Raw genomic sequence first — 17757 nt, forward strand, 5'->3', positions numbered from 1 at the left:
CCCACTGTCTGTGAGTGACTCTGCTTTGGTCCAATCACATTCCCCACCCACACTCTGCGAATCAGAGGCAGAGTAGGGCGGGTCTTCACAGCACGTCATGTGACATATGCGCCAATCGTGTGACAGCGGGGCTCCGTTGTCTCGAGTTGTTACAGCCTCGTCTGCACGGAGAATTCCACCCCAAAACGCTAGTCTAAACGCAAAATTAAAAGTGAGACCGTAAGACGACTTTTGCGGTTTCTGTTCAGACTCTCTCCGTCTAAACGTAGCCTTAGAACCCGCTGCATCATCACTGCGGCAGCAGCAGGGCTCCCGCTCCCCTCGCCTGGAGAACATGTGTTCTAGATGTGGCGGAGGAGGTGGGATGCCAGCGGGGCGTATGCGCGGGGGGGGGGGTTTGGGAACAGAGCAGGAGATGGAGGGGGGATGGGGAACATGGAGGAAGTGTATGTGTGTGGGGGGGGGGGGGGTTCTGGCAGCGTTCCACACTTTTCATGGAGAGTGCCACCCATGAGGGCGAGTGAGAAAGGAGAAGAAACAGAGAGATAAAGAGAGAGCAGAGAAAGAGAGACAGACAGAGACAAACAGAGAGACAGAGAGAGAGAGAGACAGAGATAGACAGACAGAGCGAGACAGACAGACAGACAGAGACAGACAGAGAGACAAAAAGAGAGAGACAGACAGGCAGACAGACAGACGAGACAGACAGAGAGAGACAGACAGACAGCCAGAGACAGACAGAGAGACAAACAGAGAGAGACAGACAGGCAGACAGACAGACAGACGAGACAGACAGAGAGAGACAGACAGACAGCCAGAGACAGACAGAGAGAGACAGCCAGAGACAGACAGAGAGAGACAGCCAGAGACAGACAGAGAGACAGACAGAGACAGATAGACAGACAGACAGGTACCTGACAGACAGACAGACAGGTACCTGGCAGACAGACAGACAGGTACCTGACAGACATACATACAGAGACAGATAGACAGGCAGACAGACAGACAGGTACCTGGCAGACAGACAGAGAGAAACAGATAGACAGGCAGACAGACAGGTACCTGGCAGACAGACAGACATACAGAGACAGATAGACAGGCAGACAGACAGACAGGTACCTGGCAGACAGACAGACAGACAGGTACCTGGCAGATATACAGACAGACAGGTACCTGGCAGACAGACAGACAGGTACCTGGCAGGTAGACAGAGAGACAGACAGACAGAGAGACAGTCAGACAGACAGACATACAGGTACCTGGCAGGCAGACAGAGAGACAGACAGACAGACAGACAGACAGGTACCTGGCAGACAGACAGACAGAGAGAAACAGATAGACAGGCAGACAGACAGGTACCTGGCAGACAGACAGACATACAGAGACAGATAGACAGGCAGACAGACAGACAGGTACCTGGCAGACAGACAGACAGACAGGTACCTGGCAGATATACAGACAGACAGGTACCTGGCAGACAGACAGACAGGTACCTGGCAGGTAGACATAGAGACAGACAGACAGAGAGACAGACAGACAGACAGTCAGACAGACAGACATACAGGTACCTGGCAGGCAGACAGAGAGACAGAGAGACAGACAGACAGACAGGTACCTGGCAGTGGAAGACGTACTCCGGCGTGTTCTTCCTGTACTTCATGTTCCAGACCAGCGCCACGCCGTCCGGCTCGTGAGGGGCGTCCTCGTTGTTGTTGTAGGAGGCCACCAGCAGCTCGGGGTACTGAGGGGGAGGAGGGAGGAGGTCAGGGGTCAGGGAGGGAGGTGTCTATTCGTATCCTAACGGATTTATGCTTCCGCGTTCGCGTTTTGCGATCTGATTGGCCACTGACGTACGCTAGTTTTGCCCCCGGTAAGTTATCTACGCCAGTTACGCCCAGCTCGCGCCTGCATTATCCAATTCATCTTTGAAATGAATCATTCCAGCAAAGTAGGCTTCTATTATTCGAATTACTGTTTTAATGGGTATCACAGTAGTAAGTCCTACTGTAGAACATGACATATTAGCATGACATCTGATTTATTAATGCCAATACTAAAGATTAGGGACAAACGCAATTTCAATCAAGTTACATTTTTTTTTTTTTTTTTTTTTTACGTTTAATTAATTTATCCACTCTGGTTGGATGGTGTGTATGTATATGTATGTATTGTGCTGTATAATGACAATACATTTGAATAGAATCTCATTTTGAAATCGCTACCTGTTGAGTGGATCACCATGGTGCAATGCAATCACCTCCGAAGCTGGCTGCCACTGTCGTGTCCATAGGCAGCGTAGCGATTTCAAAATGAGATTCTATTCAAATGTATTGTCATTATACAGCACAATACATACATATACATACAACCCATCCAACCAGAGTGGATAAATTAATTAAACGTAAAAAAAAATTAAAATACTTGAACCAAGAGTGATTTGAACTTAACGGATGTTAAAACTGAGTGACTAATCCATGATTTACACTTGTGCCAATTGCGTTTGTCCCTAATCTTTAGTATTGGAATTAATAAATCAGATGTCAGAGAGCCAGAGAACAGTGTTCTGGCTGAGAGGAGCGACTACAGAACCAGAGAACAGTGTTCTGGCTGAGAGGAGCGACTACAGAACCAGAGAACAGTGTTCTGGCTGAGAGGAGCCTCTACAGAACCAGAGAACAGTGTTCTGGCTGAGAGGAGCGACTACAGAACCAGAGAACAGTGTTCTGGCTGAGAGGAGCCTCTACAGAACCAGAGAACAGTGTTCTGGCTGAGAGGAGCCTCTACAGAACCAGAGAAGAGTGTTCTGGCTGAGAGGAGCGACTACAGGTTGTAAAAAAAAATAAAAAAGTATATTAAAATATATTTTGTTTTTTAAGAATTGTAAAGGATCACAAGTGTGTTTTTGATTTGTTGTAAACAAAGACAGAAAATAAACTTCATTCATTCAATTAATAAACTGTATGCCTCACTGTGTGGAAGAGACTGGGATCATTCCTTTGTGCAAGGCAACATCAGGCTTGACTTAAAACATTACTTTCCTAACTTAGTGAAACTAAATGTAACAAATTAACACAGATATAAATGTACTGAATTGTTAATATTTTATTTCTTATTATAATATTAAAAAAATAAAAATAAAAAATCCGATATATATATTTTTTCTACCGATACCCGATCCAGCTATTTTTGTGATATCGGCAGCCGATACCGATATCGGGTCGGTGCATCCCTAACTACAGGCCTCTACAGAACCAGAGCTCAGTGTTCTGGCTGAGCAGAGGAGCGACTACACTTCCCAGATGTAAACAAACCATTAACCTCCACCGCTTCTCATATCGGGGGCCGAGGTTTACAGTTGTGTGTGCGAATAATATACACACTAATTTCTAAAATCACACGAGGAGGGTGTGGATGTCGCTCTGAGCGACAACAACGGCGGCGGGGGGGGGGGGAACTAGGAGGAGGTGGTGTTCAATCAGTGTCAGGAGTCGTTGCGGGGGCATGAATCAAATGAATGCAGACACAAGAGGAAACAAATCATTACAGGGGGGGGGTTGTAGCAAAAAGTTAAATCCTGTCAAATTCCAGCTCTGCGCTCATATAGAATTAGGACCCCGGGCGAGTTGAGTTCTTTCAACAGCACATTAACACCACCGTGAGCGTGTGTGATGTCGACGCGAGGCAAACTGACAGGGAGACGATGGCGGTGCTAGTCGCTTTTAGAATAATAACGGTACATTTTGTTCAATAAATGTAAATGAGTTATGTAACATACCGTCCTACATGGGAAAACAGCACTAATTGACTGACTATATGGTTTTATCCATTATTCATATTTTGACTTTTTATATTCACTAGACTATTTTCTCATTATGTTATGGTCTTCTGTATCTACATTTACATTTGTCTCAGTTTCTCAAATACATTTATGTTTATATTTTATATTTGTTAATGCGATTTGTGAGACATCAAATCCATGTTTTCTTTCCGACTACATACTGGAGCTAGATTCTGAAGATAGATACCAAGTTCCTCTCCGTGCGTTCAATAGAAAGCTGTTGGCCAAAAATACCTCTCCCTTTTAAGCTAGGCTAGCTGATCCGTATCCGCTTCCACTCATTTGTGCTAAGCTAGGCTAGCTTGCAGCCGGATGGCTTTCTACTGAATGCACAGAGAGGAGATTGGTGTCTGTCTTCTTGTCCGACTGTGGAGAAGAGCTCGACCTGTAAACCTCCAGTCATGAATATTTAGGAGACACATTATAATCCTCGTAGATCTAGCATCCATAGCTCATAATGCACTGGTGACCCATCTCAAACCCCGCCCTCTTTTCTTGATCTTCCATTGTCCGAGGAAGGCACCAGTTGTGATTGGAGGATCAAGAAAAGAGGGAGGAGCTTGATATGGGTAAATCGGCTAAAACGTTGACCCTGATATGTGCCAAGTCATCGCAGTTCAGGACAGACAGACAGACAGACATCCCTTTGTGCTTTGCATGTGGCTATATTGAGACTTCACATTCAAGAGTCTTGTGGTTGAGAGTCAACGTGTTTCAACGTGTTAAATGTACGACTTTTTAAGACCTTGTTAATACCACTAAGAGCTAAATGTAATACCAATTTCACGACCATACTAGCGAGAAAAGAAAACCACACAAAGCGACACTGAACTGGCGGGTGCACTTGCACGCCAATTTAAGTTCCATACAAGCTCTTGCCGGACACACCAAGCTCCCGACTTGAATACAAAACATTATGTTTGAATACCTTTTAAGGCCTTGAATTGAGAATGATGAATTGAATACGTTTAAAGACTTTTTAACCCTTTCACTGCCACACTACAGAAGGTTAACCCTTTACTATCTCTCACAGGTCTCTTCATATAAATATCTTGGGATTTTTGTCGATAACACAATAACCTGGAACACCCATGTAGATAGCCTGTGTAGCAGATTACAACAACGACTGCACTTTCTACGTCGCCTTAGAGTGCATGGTGTAGATCAAAAATGTATGTTACTTTTCTACCAATCTGTATTAGAGTCTCATCAGATACTATTACAGCTTGGTTTGGTAACCTGTCTGTACAATTAAAGTCCAAACTGGTCCGTCTGATGCAGACTGCATGGAAGATCATAGGGGTGAAAGGTCACCCATCCCTGCAGTCTATTTTTGAACAGGCTACTCTAAGGCAAGCCAATAGAATAGTCTCGGACCCCTCCCATGTCTTATATGCTGAGTATGAGCTACTGCCCTCTGGGAGGAGGTTTAGAGTTCCACGCTCTAGACTAAATAGGTTTAAAAACTCCTTTATTCCGATCTCAGTTAAACTTTTAAATAGTGCCAGATAAAGGGCAACTATCGAATAACGGATATTTGGTTGTTATATTATCGTGTATACTATAATATTAATACTATATTATTTGTGTATACTATTCTAATGTGGTGTTGCCAGACATCCTGCTGTGCAGGTACTTTACTATATCTTTTATACTGTGTATTGTTTGGAGTCAGTTGTGTTGTGTCATGTATGTATGTATGTATCTGTGGCTGTAGTGGGTGTAAGCCCAAGACAAATTTCCCAGCTGATGGGACAATAAAGTGACTCTTGACTATCACACTACAGACGGTTTTTCTGTAGCGTGATAGTAAAGGGTTAACCTTCTGTAGTGTGGCAGTGAAAAGGGTTAACGTTCCGTATTGTCGCAGTGAAAGGGTAAACCGTTTTGGTAGTACTGCAGTGAAAGGGTTAACACCCTGCAGCTCCCCGGAACAAAGAACAGGTCAGCTGACCACACAAGCCTCACTGATGACGCTGAACAAGGTACCTGGGGGGACCAGTCCAGACAGGTGACCACCCGGTGTTTGGACCAGCGCTCGTCCATGAACTGTCTGTTCAGAGACAACTTGGCTCCGGCCTGGATCTCACTGTGAGGGGAAGAAGATTTATTATTATTATTTGTATACAAAAAAAAATGTCGGTTCATTATACAACTGTGGCGGGCCGCCACAGTCTGGATAATTAATGGGGAAACACTGCGTCTCCTGGACTAGAGAGAGTTCTCACCTCTCCTTCTCCTCCAGGTCGCGCCCGCTGTAGTCGAAGAACACGTCCACGTGCTCGGACAGCGCCCGCTCCACGATGCGCGTGCTGTGGTCGAAGAAGTTCATGAACTCCTCCGAGTGGAGGATCTGCAGCTTCTCCTCCTCCGTCAGCTCGTGGGGAGGCGCTGGACACGAGAGAGAGAGTTCACCGCCACGTCAGGTTCACTGTGCGCTTAGTCTATACAAGACGACAACCAACTATACTGTTCCTCCCCGGATTTGAAAGGTTCAAATAGAAACTAAGATGTTCCGTATATAATATGCACATAAACCTTTCAATCTAAAAATATCTAAAAGTCCATTAACACATCGAGTGCCACGCCCCTTCCGGGAAGTGACCCCTTCCTTGCCGTCCATTAACCCCATGTAAACGTAGTTGTAGTTTGTAGAGCTAAACCTATATTTTATATTATAGCTATGGGTCTAATAACGCCGTCGAGTCTCAGTGACTTGCTTCTGGTCAACGCGCAAGGAACAGATAATTTTTTCATCCGTACATTTCCGTTTTATACCGTTTTGAATATGAATATAGTTTGGGTGCTTCTGAGCAATTCCAGGGAAAAGACGCGAAAACTGCATTTTTGTGTAATTCAATAAACACGTTGTCATTTTTCGCCTGATTATCGGATCTTCCTGAAATCAACGCTAGATCATAATTATTATCCTTCCTCGTGCACGCATGCAATGTTGTTTTGACCGGCGGGCGCCCCCCCCCCCCACCTGCAACCCAACGGCAAACATCCACACATACAGACAGAGACAGCGTTGATCGGGGTAGAAATAAATATCAGATCAACGCAAGCTTTCATATATAGTGTCCTTATATGGTCTCTGATGTAATGCAAAAAAAAGAATCCAAATATCTGTTCGCCATTCCAGTTATCCACAGCGATCCTGTCTCCGATGTTGTTGGGCATTGCACTTCAACGGGCGGGCGGGGTAAGTAGTCAAAACCATCCCTACAAGTGTGTGTTTTGCCGGAGTGTTTGGGACCCGCCCCCACGCCACAGCTCGGTAGAGAAATGAAACCAACCCGCTTCTAACGGGGTGCAATACTGGCCGAAGGCGTTAGAAGGCGGTATAATACAGTCTGCCAGCTCAGACACATTCAGTACAGCATGCACAAGGTGCCCCGCTGAATTATGAATGGCAATAGCAAATAAAAGAAATATAGTGAGAAAAACGTAGATCTACGTTTCCGGCACTCAACGATCGGGCGACAGAAACGTAGTTCTACGTTAACGGCACTGGATGTGTTAAGCGGGACAAAAAAACGTAAAAAAGTCGACGTATAATAAATTCAATCAATGATTAAATAAAAACACACAGTATAAGTCGACATATGAGAATATAAGAATAAATTCAATCAGTGAATAAATAAAAACATAGAAGTAGACATAAGACACTCAATCAATGATTAAAGGGGAACTATTTTACTATTTCTTTCACTATTTGGGCACTTTTACACAATTCCTGTGAGTCTATGGAACACCTCTGTAATATATATATTTTTTTTATTCATTGTTTTGTATTTCTAATCAAGTCCTCAAAAACAGCATTTTTCTACCTCAAGATTTCGAGCTGTTTTGCAGCCGCAGCTGCAGGTGCCACCTAAACCACTGTGCACCGTGGGGCCCCGCCTGAACATTAACATGCAGCAGCGACTATATGACATCACATATAGGCACATTTTCAAACGACTCAGTTCAGTGAGGGTGAATATTGTGAGAGGAGAATTGGAAGAATGCGCCAATATGAGAATTTTGAGACATAGATCATATTAATATAAGTTCACATAGCTAGGAAACAATGCTAAACACTCAAAAAGGCCATTTATAAGATAGTTCCCCTTTAAATAAAAACATATAAGTCGACATATAAGACACTTAATCAATGATTAAATTAAATCAGATAGCAGCAGCACAGTTCATAGGTCGCACCTCACGGCGACGCAATATAGGGCGCTGTAGTCATTCTGATCCACACTGTCTGGTGATTTTTTGGCGGAGGGACACCATTTTCTGTGACCATATTAGGAAGACCGGCCACCACAAGCACAGCAAGTATTAGTCCGCAGCTCTTAGCGGAACTCTATAAAAGCTTCCGTCGACGCCGGGCCGAGTTTTTTAGTATTTTCCCCCCAGAGCGAAGGAGTCACAGAATAATTTCTCCGGGGAATCAACGCGCCTTTGATAATTTCGAAACGACAGTGTAAGTACTACCGTATTTATACTAATTTGTTGGACTTATTATAGCATTCGTTAACGTTTATGACCGTCTATAGTGTTTGTGAGAGTTTTTCCAGAAATTCTGGTCATATTTTCCACTCAAAAAGCTTGTTTCAAAACTGCCGATGTGATGTAAGAATTTCACCCAGGATGCCGTGCTTTGGTTGAGGTAACATAAGCGTTAGCTCGCAGCTAGCTGCTGCTAGCTGTGAGCTAACGCTTGACTAACATGACCACAATTGACGTATTTATTTCGCAAATGCAGTGTTTTCAAATAGCCACATTGCTGTGTATTAGTGTATTCATTGATTAGTGGGTCATATTCGTATATATAACATAGTTCAAAGTCTAATCAAGTCTGATCAAGTCTAATCAAGTCTAATCAAGTCTAATCAAGTCTGATAAAGTCTAATAAAGTCTAATAAAGTCTGATAAAGTCTAATCAAGTCTGATACAGTCTGATAAAGTCTAATCAAGTCTAATAAAGTCTAATCAAGTCTGATACAGTCTGATACAGTCTAATCAAGTCTGATAAAGTCTAATAAAGTCTAATCAAGTCTGATAAAGTCTAATAAAGTCTAATCAAGTCTGATAAAGTCTAATAAAGACCACAAACGGGTCAATAGGAACACGGTTAGTGACCAACCGGCTGCTACATCACGAGGTAACACTGCAGACAGCTGTACCTTCCTCTTCCTCCTGTTTCACTGGCTTCTCAGTCTGGGTCTCCATCACCGGCTCAGGGGGGGCCGTCTCCTCCTCTTCCTCCTCCTCTGTTGAACCAAAACAGGGCGATGGTGAATATAGTGAAATATAACAGCAGACTTCTCTAACGATCTATTTACACCACACCAAACTTTACATCAACTCAGCAAAGTGGAAAAGAAAAATAATAAGCAAAGGAAACATGTGATTAAAAAAAAGAGATGATAATAATGTGGCACCAGGTCCACTGATCAGTAGCCACCAGGCTCCACAAGCCCTTTCACTCTCTGGCGAACCAGCCCACGTTTACATCTATTTAAGCAGAACCAACGTTCCACCGCCTCCGTACTCAACAGGGGCGTTACTCAGGCGGAGGTAAGAGAGCCTCAACGCACGAGCGCACACACAAAAGCACACACGCACTGTATATGTTTAAAATGAATCGTTCCAGCAAAGTAGGCTTCTATTATTCGAATTACTTGTTTTAATGGCTATCATAGTAGTAAGTCCTACTGTAGAACATGACATATTAGCATGACATCGGATTTATTAATGCCAATACTGGACGACAAGCACAATCGGCACTTGACAAGTGTAAATGATGGATTAGTCAGTAACAGTTCACGTCGGACCGTTTAGCTCAACGGGTTAGTGTGCCTGCATTTGTGAATCGTGTCGTCCCAGGTTAAAATCTCTCGGTTACATTTATTTTTTTGTAACGTTAATTCATTTATCCACTCTGGTTGGATGGTGTATTGTACTTGTGCTGTATAATGACAACACATTTGAATCGGCTCTCGTCTTGAGATCGCTACCCGTTGGGTGGATCAGCATGGTGCAAACCGTGCAACGCCTACCTCCGAAGCCGTTTTATATTATAGGGCACATAATCATTCCGCCACTGCCGTGTTCATATGGTTGTGATCCACTCAACAGGTAGCGATTTCAAAATGAGATTCGATTCAAATGTATTGTCATTATACAGCACAATACACCATCCATTAATCCCAGAACCACTGAAATCTGGAGAAAAGAGACACCAAAGGAAAACGGAGATTCTGTAAACAGTGTAAAGCAGGGGTAGGCAACCCTAGGCATGCGTGGCATTTTCATAGGCACAGGGGGCAGCAGTTTAAAAAAAAAAAAAAAGAAATGTGCTTTGAAATATTATAGTGAAATATTTTGCACTGTTGTCGCATTTATCTTGTTGAAATCCTCCCACAGGTTCTTTTTACTACCACATATTTAATTGGGACCCTTTATTTGTTTATTATTTCAATTTAGCTGGAAATACATTGCTACATCATTCAGTAACATTTGCAGAGCCTTATAACAAAAACATTATTACGGTCACCATTGTGACCAGTGGGATTAATCAACAAATTGTATTATTTATTTTTCTATTTCATTGAACATTGCACATGTTAAAAGCAATTTTTTTTCTCAAAATGAGTATTACCAAGTCAACTTGTGTTCTTAAAACAATGACAATAAACAGTTTTATTAGGTTGAAATAATGTGGTTGTGTACTTATTTTTCTGTTAACTTATTATGGATTGAAAACTGAAAACCTTAATGCACAGTAACTGAACTCAATATTTTTAAGTTCTAGTAATTTATTATTATAATTTTTTTTACAGTGTAGTCTTGCGATCAATCAAAACTTATTTACACGATATACCTCACATTCACCCTCCATTCACATCCTGGTGTTCTCCTGGTGTTCTCCATTAGGCCTGTAGGTGGAGCTATGACAGCACACGTACAGTACACACACCGATGGTGTGTGATGTGTCCAAAAATGAATGGGCAAATGTGAGTGAAATGGTCGCACTGTATGTAGCTGTTTGTCTGCATTGCATTCCCCCCCCCCCAACTCAGATTTAGGGTTGATACAACCATGAATGAATGAATGAATGAATGAATGAATGAATGAATGAAAACTTTATTTAACAGATTGCAGAATGGGTACAATACAGTACGGCTCAATACATACAATTGTTAAGGGGATGCAGACCTGAGAAAGACGTTTGTCTTGTTTCCATCAGGGTCCCCCATTTTCAATTCATATAGACATTTATGAAATACACAACATACATGACATTTATGGCATAGGGACATATAGGTATTTAGTACTGATACATTTGTGACATAAACGGTATTCAAATATACAGTACTGTTACCCCTAGATCCTGACAGAGTATATACATATGATGGGGAGGGGACTGTACATTAGGAGGGGGTGGGTGGGTGGGAGAGAAATATACATACGGCGGGGAGGGAATATATACATGCGGTGGGGAGGAGACTGTCTATTAGGAGGTGGTGGGGATTTGGGGCATTTACGGTGGCCAGTTTCGAATTGCAGCCTCCCGTAGGTGCTCTTTAAGAGCGGTTTTGAATGTGGGTAGGGATTCACATTCCTTTACAGCTTTGGGTAGGGCGTTCCACATTGTTGTGGCATAATTGCGAAACGTGTTTAGTCCCTTGTTTGAGCTGAATCTGGGTTTAACATGATTTGTTGAGCTTCCTCTGGTGTAGTGGTTGTGGTATTCACTGACCTTTGGGAAGTATTTTGACATGTACATGGGTACCCCGGTCGTATAGTGTATCTTGTAGACCAGGCCCATTGCAAGTTGCTGTACTCTGTCGTCTACTCTAAGCCATCCTAGGTTGTCAAAGTGGGCAGGGGTGAGGTGGGTTCTGGGGTTCAGGTCAAGTAGTAGTCTGATGAGTTTGTTTTGTGATGTTTGTAATTTTGTTTTAAGCGCCTTTGAGGTGCTTTGGTACCATGAGGTGCACGTATAGTCGTAGTACCCTTGAATGATTGCTCCTGCCAGAGTCTTCAGGGTATTCTTGTTTACCAGAGAGGAGATCCGGTACAAGAATCTAGTTCGTTGGTTGACTTTTTTTATTACATTGGATGCCATTTTGTCACAGGAAAGATTTGCCTCTAGGATGGAACCCAGGTAGTAATAATAATATTGTTAATAATAACAATAACAATAATGATGTAATAATGTAAAAATTATCATTAAAAAGACCTGATTATGAGAAAAAATAATTACGATGCATGGAATATTGTTGAGGCACACTAGTTACAACTATATTTCAAACAGGCACTCCATGTCAAAAAGGTTGCTGACCCCTGGTGTAAAGGATGGGACGCATGAGCCAAGGGGGAACGTCGGGGTGTTGCATGAGACATCAGGGCTTCCCCTAAACTGTGATATAGGGGCGCAGCGTCCCTATGACAACGCACCAGCGCCACCATGTGTTTAATTAAAAAAAATTTAAACTTTAAAAACTTGTGATTCTTTGCAGTGAAAGTTTGGGGCTTAGAAACAGATGCATCATTGTCTAATACGTGATTGCTAGGTCCTCTGTTCCACCATGTGTGTGTGTGTTTTCGTGTTCAACGTTAAAACTATTGTACAACCGTATGTACTGTACTTAAATAAACTTAAAATAAAACGTAAAAAATATATAGTAGTAAGTATTGGGAAAATATATAGCGTTTCTCACATTCATTCACACACCGACGGCGGAGGCGACCACGCGAGGTGCCAACCTGCTCGTCGGGAGCAGTTAGGGGGTTAAGTGTCTCGCTCAAGGACACTTCGACACGCTGCCCGGGAGGAGCGGGAATCGAACCGGGAACCTTCCGATTACCAGACGACCTCCTGAACCGCCGTCACCCCCATACCCTTGTGTTTGCTATTTTATTGAAATTATGTTTTTAAGTTTTGCAGGAAATTACAGCAAATGGGAGTTCTCCATCGCAAATAATCTTTGCCTCCCGGTTTTGTCAAAGTTATTATACTACAACTCTGTACATACATCTGATTAGCACTATCACTCAGTAGTAGTAATTTATATATTTTATACCCAGTTTAATCACCTGTACATTGTATATTACTGTTGCATTTTACTGTTACATTTGCACTCTGGTTGGATGTCAAACCTCTTTTCGTTGTACTGTACTTGTGCTGCATGATGACAATACATTTGAATCTAATCTAAAGTGTGGGGGTAGTGGGTCTTTGGTGTGTTTGTGTGCGTGTTTATGTATGTATCCATATGTGTTTTTGTTGAAAGAAATGGAGAAATACTGAATCGAATGCGAAAAAGGACGAATTTCTATAAGAACGATAAACCTGTCGCGCGCGTGCACACACACACACACACACACACCTCAGCAGATGTAGGAGGGTTCCATTCCTTTTCGGACACCACAACTACCATCATTATTTCCTTCTTGCAAAAAAGGCCATTACTGGTATGGGGGGGGGGGGGGGGGGGGGGGTGAGAAGAGAAACGGAGCGATTCTGTATCTCTGGCCGTGTATTTGTTGGTTTGCCAACACAATGTAGCCTTTCAGAAAGAACCTGCTCCTCAAAAGCAAAGGGAAGTTTGTCATTTGTGTGGAAGGAAGAGGAGGACGCAGCAGGGGGGGCCCTGTCGTCATAGGGACCCCCCCCCCCCCCTTCTCCTCCCTGTCACCGTTAATGAGACCTAGCTTGTCCACGGAGGGAAGGAGAGGAGGAGGGAGGGAGGGAGTCGTGGTTGTCAGTGTAGCCATCTCCCTCCCCGTGTGTCCCAGTAACAGGTCGCCCCCTTCCAGGCCAAAGGGGGCATCGGAGGAGCAGAGAGAGGGGTGCGGGGGAGACGAGCAGCTGCCCGGGGCCCGTTCCCCGTCAGAAGCAGATGGCAAGTGGGTGATGATGCCGGGGGAGGGGGGGGCGGGGGAGGGGGTGGTCTTGGTTCTTCTCCACAGAGGTGGCACGGGGCGGCTGGCACAGAGGTTTTCTGCATGGCCGCCCCCAGACAAGCCTGTGCAATTACCGCTGCCGGTAGGGGGTCCCCCGCGCCGCAGCCGCTATTCAAGCCCCCCACCCCCCCTCCCCCCCGGAGAACACACACAGCAAAATACAGCACGCGGGACGGACCAGCTGGCCGGCCGACCGACCGACCAACCGCACACCGGCTCGGAGGGCGCGGCGCCGGAGGAGGATAATGGTCTTTCATGAGGACGTCGCTCAGCGGTGATACGGAGCAGACGCCGCCGATGTCTCAGTAAATACATGATGCCTAGAGGGCAGATTCATGAGACGAGTTCCTACAGGTCTGTCTGTCTTGGTTCCTACAGGTCTGTCTGTCTTGGTTCCTACAGGTCTGTCTGTCTTGGTTCCTACAGGTCTGTCTGTCTTGGTTCCTACAGGTCTGTCTCTTGGTTCCTACAGGTCCGTCTCTAGGTTCCTACAGGTCTGTCTGTCTTGGTTCCTACAGGTCTGTCTCTTGGTTACTACAGGTCTGTCTCTTGGTTCCTACAGGCCCGTCTCTTGGTTCCTACAGGTCTGTCTCTTGGTTCCTACAGGTCTGTCTCTTGGTTCCTACAGGTTCCTACAGGTCTGTCTCTTGGTTCCTACAGGTCCGTCTCTTGGTTCCTACAGGTCCGTCTCTTGGTTCCTACAGGTCCGTCTCTTGGTTCCTACAGGTCTGTCTCTTGGTTCCTACAGGTCTGTCTTGATTCCTACATGTCTGTCTCTTGGTTCCTACAGGTCTGTCTTGATTCCTACAGGTCTGTCTCTTGGTTCCTACAGGTCTGTCTCTTGGTTCCTACAGGTCCATCTCTTGGTTCCTACAGGTATGTCTGTCTTGGTTCCTACAGGTCTGTCTCTTGGTTCCTACAGGTCTGTCTCTTGGTTCCTACAGGTCTGTCTCTTGGTTCCTACAGGTCCGTCTCTTGGTTCCTACAAGTCAGTCTCTTGGTTCCTACAGGTCTGGCTTGGTTCCTACAGGTCTGTCTGTCTTGGTTCCTACAGGTCTGTCTCTTGGTTCCTACAGGTACGTCTCTTGGTTCCTACAGGCCTGTCTGTCTTGGTTCCTACAGGTCTGTCTCTTGGTTCCTACAGGTCTGTCTCTTGGTTCCTACAGGTCTGTCTCTTGGTTCCTACAGGTCCGTCTCTTGGTTCCTACAGGTCCGTCTCTTGGTTCCTACAGGTCCGTCTCTTGGTTCCTACAGGTCTGTCTCTTGTCTCTTGGTTCCTGCAGGTCCGTCTCTTGGTTCCGGCAGGTCCGTCTCTTGGTTCCTACAGGTCTGTCTCTTGTCTCTTGGTTCCTGCAGGTCCGTCTCTTGGTTCCTACAGGTCTGTCTCTTGGTTCCTGCAGGTCCGTCTCTTGTCTCTTGGTTCCTGCAGGTCCGTCTCTTGGTTCCTGCAGGTCCGTCTCTTGGTTCCTACAGGTCTGTATCTTGTCTCTTGGTTCCTGCAGGTCCGTCTCTTGGTTCCTACAGGTCCGTCTCTTGGTTCCTACAGGTCTGTCTCTTGGTTCCTGCAGGTCTGTCTCTTGTCTCTTGGTTCCTGAAGGTCCGTCTCTTGGTTCCTACAGGTCTGTCTCTTGGTTCCTACAGGTCTGTCTCTTGGTTCCTACAGGTCTGTCTCTTGGTTCCTACAGGTCCGTCTCTCGGTTCCTACAGGTCCGTCTCTCGGTTCCTACAGGTCTGTCTCTTGGTTCCTACAGGTCTGTCTCTTGGTTCCTACAGGTCTTGGTTCTTACAGGTCTGTCTCTTGGTTCCTATAGGTCTGTCTCTTGGTTCCTACAGCTCAGTCTCTTGGTTCCTACAGGTCTGTCTCTTGGTTCCTACAGGTCCGTCTCTTGGTTCCTACAGGTCCGTCTCTTGGTTCCTACAGGTCTGTCTCTTGGTTCCTACATGTCTGTCTCTTGGTTCCTACAGGTATGTCACTTGGTTCCTACTGGTCTGTCTCTTGGTTCCTGTATGGTTCCTACAGGTCTGTCTCTTGGTTCCTATAGGTCTGTCTCTTGGTTCCTACAGGTCTTGGTTCCTACAGGTCTGTCTCTTGGTTCCTACAGGTCTGTCTCTTGGTTCCTGCAGGTCCGTCTCTTGGTTCCTGCAGGTCCGTATCTTGGTTCCTACAGGTCCGTCTCTTGGTTCCTACAGGTCTGTCTCTTGTCTCCTGCAGGTCCGTCTCTTGGTTCCTACAGGTCTGTCTCTTGGTTCCTGCAGGTCTGTCTCTTGTCTCTTGGTTCCTGAAGGTCTGTCTCTTGGTTCCTACAGGTCCGTCTCTTGGTTCCTACAGGTCCGTCTCTTGGTTCCTACAGGTCCGTCTCTTGTCTCTTGGTTCCTGCAGGTCCGTCTCTTGGTTCCTACAGGTCTGTCTCTTGGTTTCTGCAGGTCCGTCTCTTGGTTCCTGCAGGTCCGTCTCTTGGTTCCTACAGGTCTGTCTCTTGTCTCTTGGTTCCTGCAGGTCCGTCTCTTGGTTCCTACAGGTCTGTCTCTTGGTTCCTGCAGGTCCGTCTCTTGTCTCTTGGTTCCTGCAGGTCCGTCTCTTGGTTCCTGCAGGTCTGTCTCTTGGTTCCTACAGGTCTGTCTCTTGGTTCCTACAGGTCTGTCTCTTGGTTCCTGCAGGTCCGTCTCTTGGTTCCTACAGGTCTGTCTCTTGGTTCCTGCAGGTCCGTCTCTTGGTTCCTACAGGTCCGTCTCTTGGTTCCTGCAGGTCTGTCTCTTGGTTCCTACAGGTCCGTCTCTTGGTTCCTACAGGTCAGTCTCTTGGTTCCTACAGGTCTGTCTCTTGTCTCTTGGTTCCTGCAGGTCCGTCTCTTGGTTCCTACAGGTCCGTCTCTTGGTTCCTACAGGTCCGTCTCTTGGTTCCTACAGGTCTGTCTCTTGTCTCTTGGTTCCTGCAGGTCCGTCTCTTGGTTCCTGCAGGTCTGTCTCTTGGTTCCTGCAGGTCCGTCTCTTGTCTCTTGGTTCCTACAGGTCCGTCTCTTGGTTCCTACAGGTCAGTCTCTTGGTTCCTACAGGTCTGTCTCTTGTCTCTTGGTTCCTGCAGGTCCGTCTCTTGGTTCCTACAGGTCCGTCTCTTGGTTCCTACAGGTCCGTCTCTTGGTTCCTACAGGTCTGTCTCTTGTCTCTTGGTTCCTGCAGGTCCGTCTCTTGGTTCCTACAGGTCCGTCTCTTGGTTCCTACAGGTCCGTCTCTTGGTTCCTACAGGTCTGTCTCTTGTCTCTTGGTTCCTGCAGGTCCGTCTCTTGGTTCCTGCAGGTCTGTCTCTTGGTTCCTGCAGGTCCGTCTCTTGTCTCTTGGTTCCTACAGGTCCGTCTCTTGGTTCCTACAGGTCTGTCTCTTGGTTCCTACAGGTCTGTCACTTGGTTCCTACAGGTCTGTCTCTTGGTTCCTACAGGTCTGTCTCTTGGTTCCTACAGGTCTGTCTCTTGGTTCCTGTATGGTTCCTACAGGTCTGTCTCTTGGTTCCTATAGGTCTGTCTCTTGGTTCCTACAGGTCTTGGTTCCTACAGGTCTGTCTCTTGGTTCCTACAGGTCTGTCTCTTGGTTCCTGCAGGTCCGTCTCTTGGTTCCTACAGGTCCGTCTCTTGGTTCCTACAGGTCTGTCTATTGGTTCCTGCAGGTCCGTCTCTTGGTTTCTACAGGTCCGTCTCTTGGTTCCTACAGGTCTGTCTCTTGTCTCTTGGTTCCTGCAGGTCCGTCTCTTGGTTCCTACAGGTCTGTCTCTTGGTTCCTGCAGGTCTGTCTCTTGTCTCTTGGTTCCTGAAGGTCCGTCTCTTGGTTCCTACAGGTCTGTCTCTTGGTTCCTACAGGTCTGTCTCTTGGTTCCTACAGGTCTGTCTCTTGGTTCCTACAGGTCCGTCTCTCGGTTCCTACAGGTCCGTCTCTCGGTTCCTACAGGTCCGTCTCTCGG

General features: G+C 45.7%; 1 protein-coding gene across 2 annotated transcripts in view; it reads right to left on the reverse strand.

Annotated features, from left to right (window-relative positions):
* Positions 1-17757, reverse strand: part of dync1i2a (dynein, cytoplasmic 1, intermediate chain 2a) — a 257355-nt gene that overhangs the window by 70392 nt on the left and 169206 nt on the right. For both annotated transcript variants that reach the window (XM_084315380.1, XM_084315381.1), the window contains exons 6-9: positions 9019-9105; positions 6067-6229; positions 5828-5927; positions 1616-1741 (exon numbers count right to left, since the gene is read on the reverse strand). In XM_084315380.1, the coding sequence (XP_084171506.1) occupies positions 1616-1741; positions 5828-5927; positions 6067-6229; positions 9019-9105 (476 nt within the window). The remainder of the gene's footprint in view (positions 1-1615; positions 1742-5827; positions 5928-6066; positions 6230-9018; positions 9106-17757) is intronic.

Source organism: Notolepis coatsorum (genome assembly GCF_963971535.1).
Source record: "Notolepis coatsorum genome assembly, chromosome: 5".
NCBI lineage: Eukaryota > Metazoa > Chordata > Actinopteri > Aulopiformes > Paralepididae > Notolepis > Notolepis coatsorum.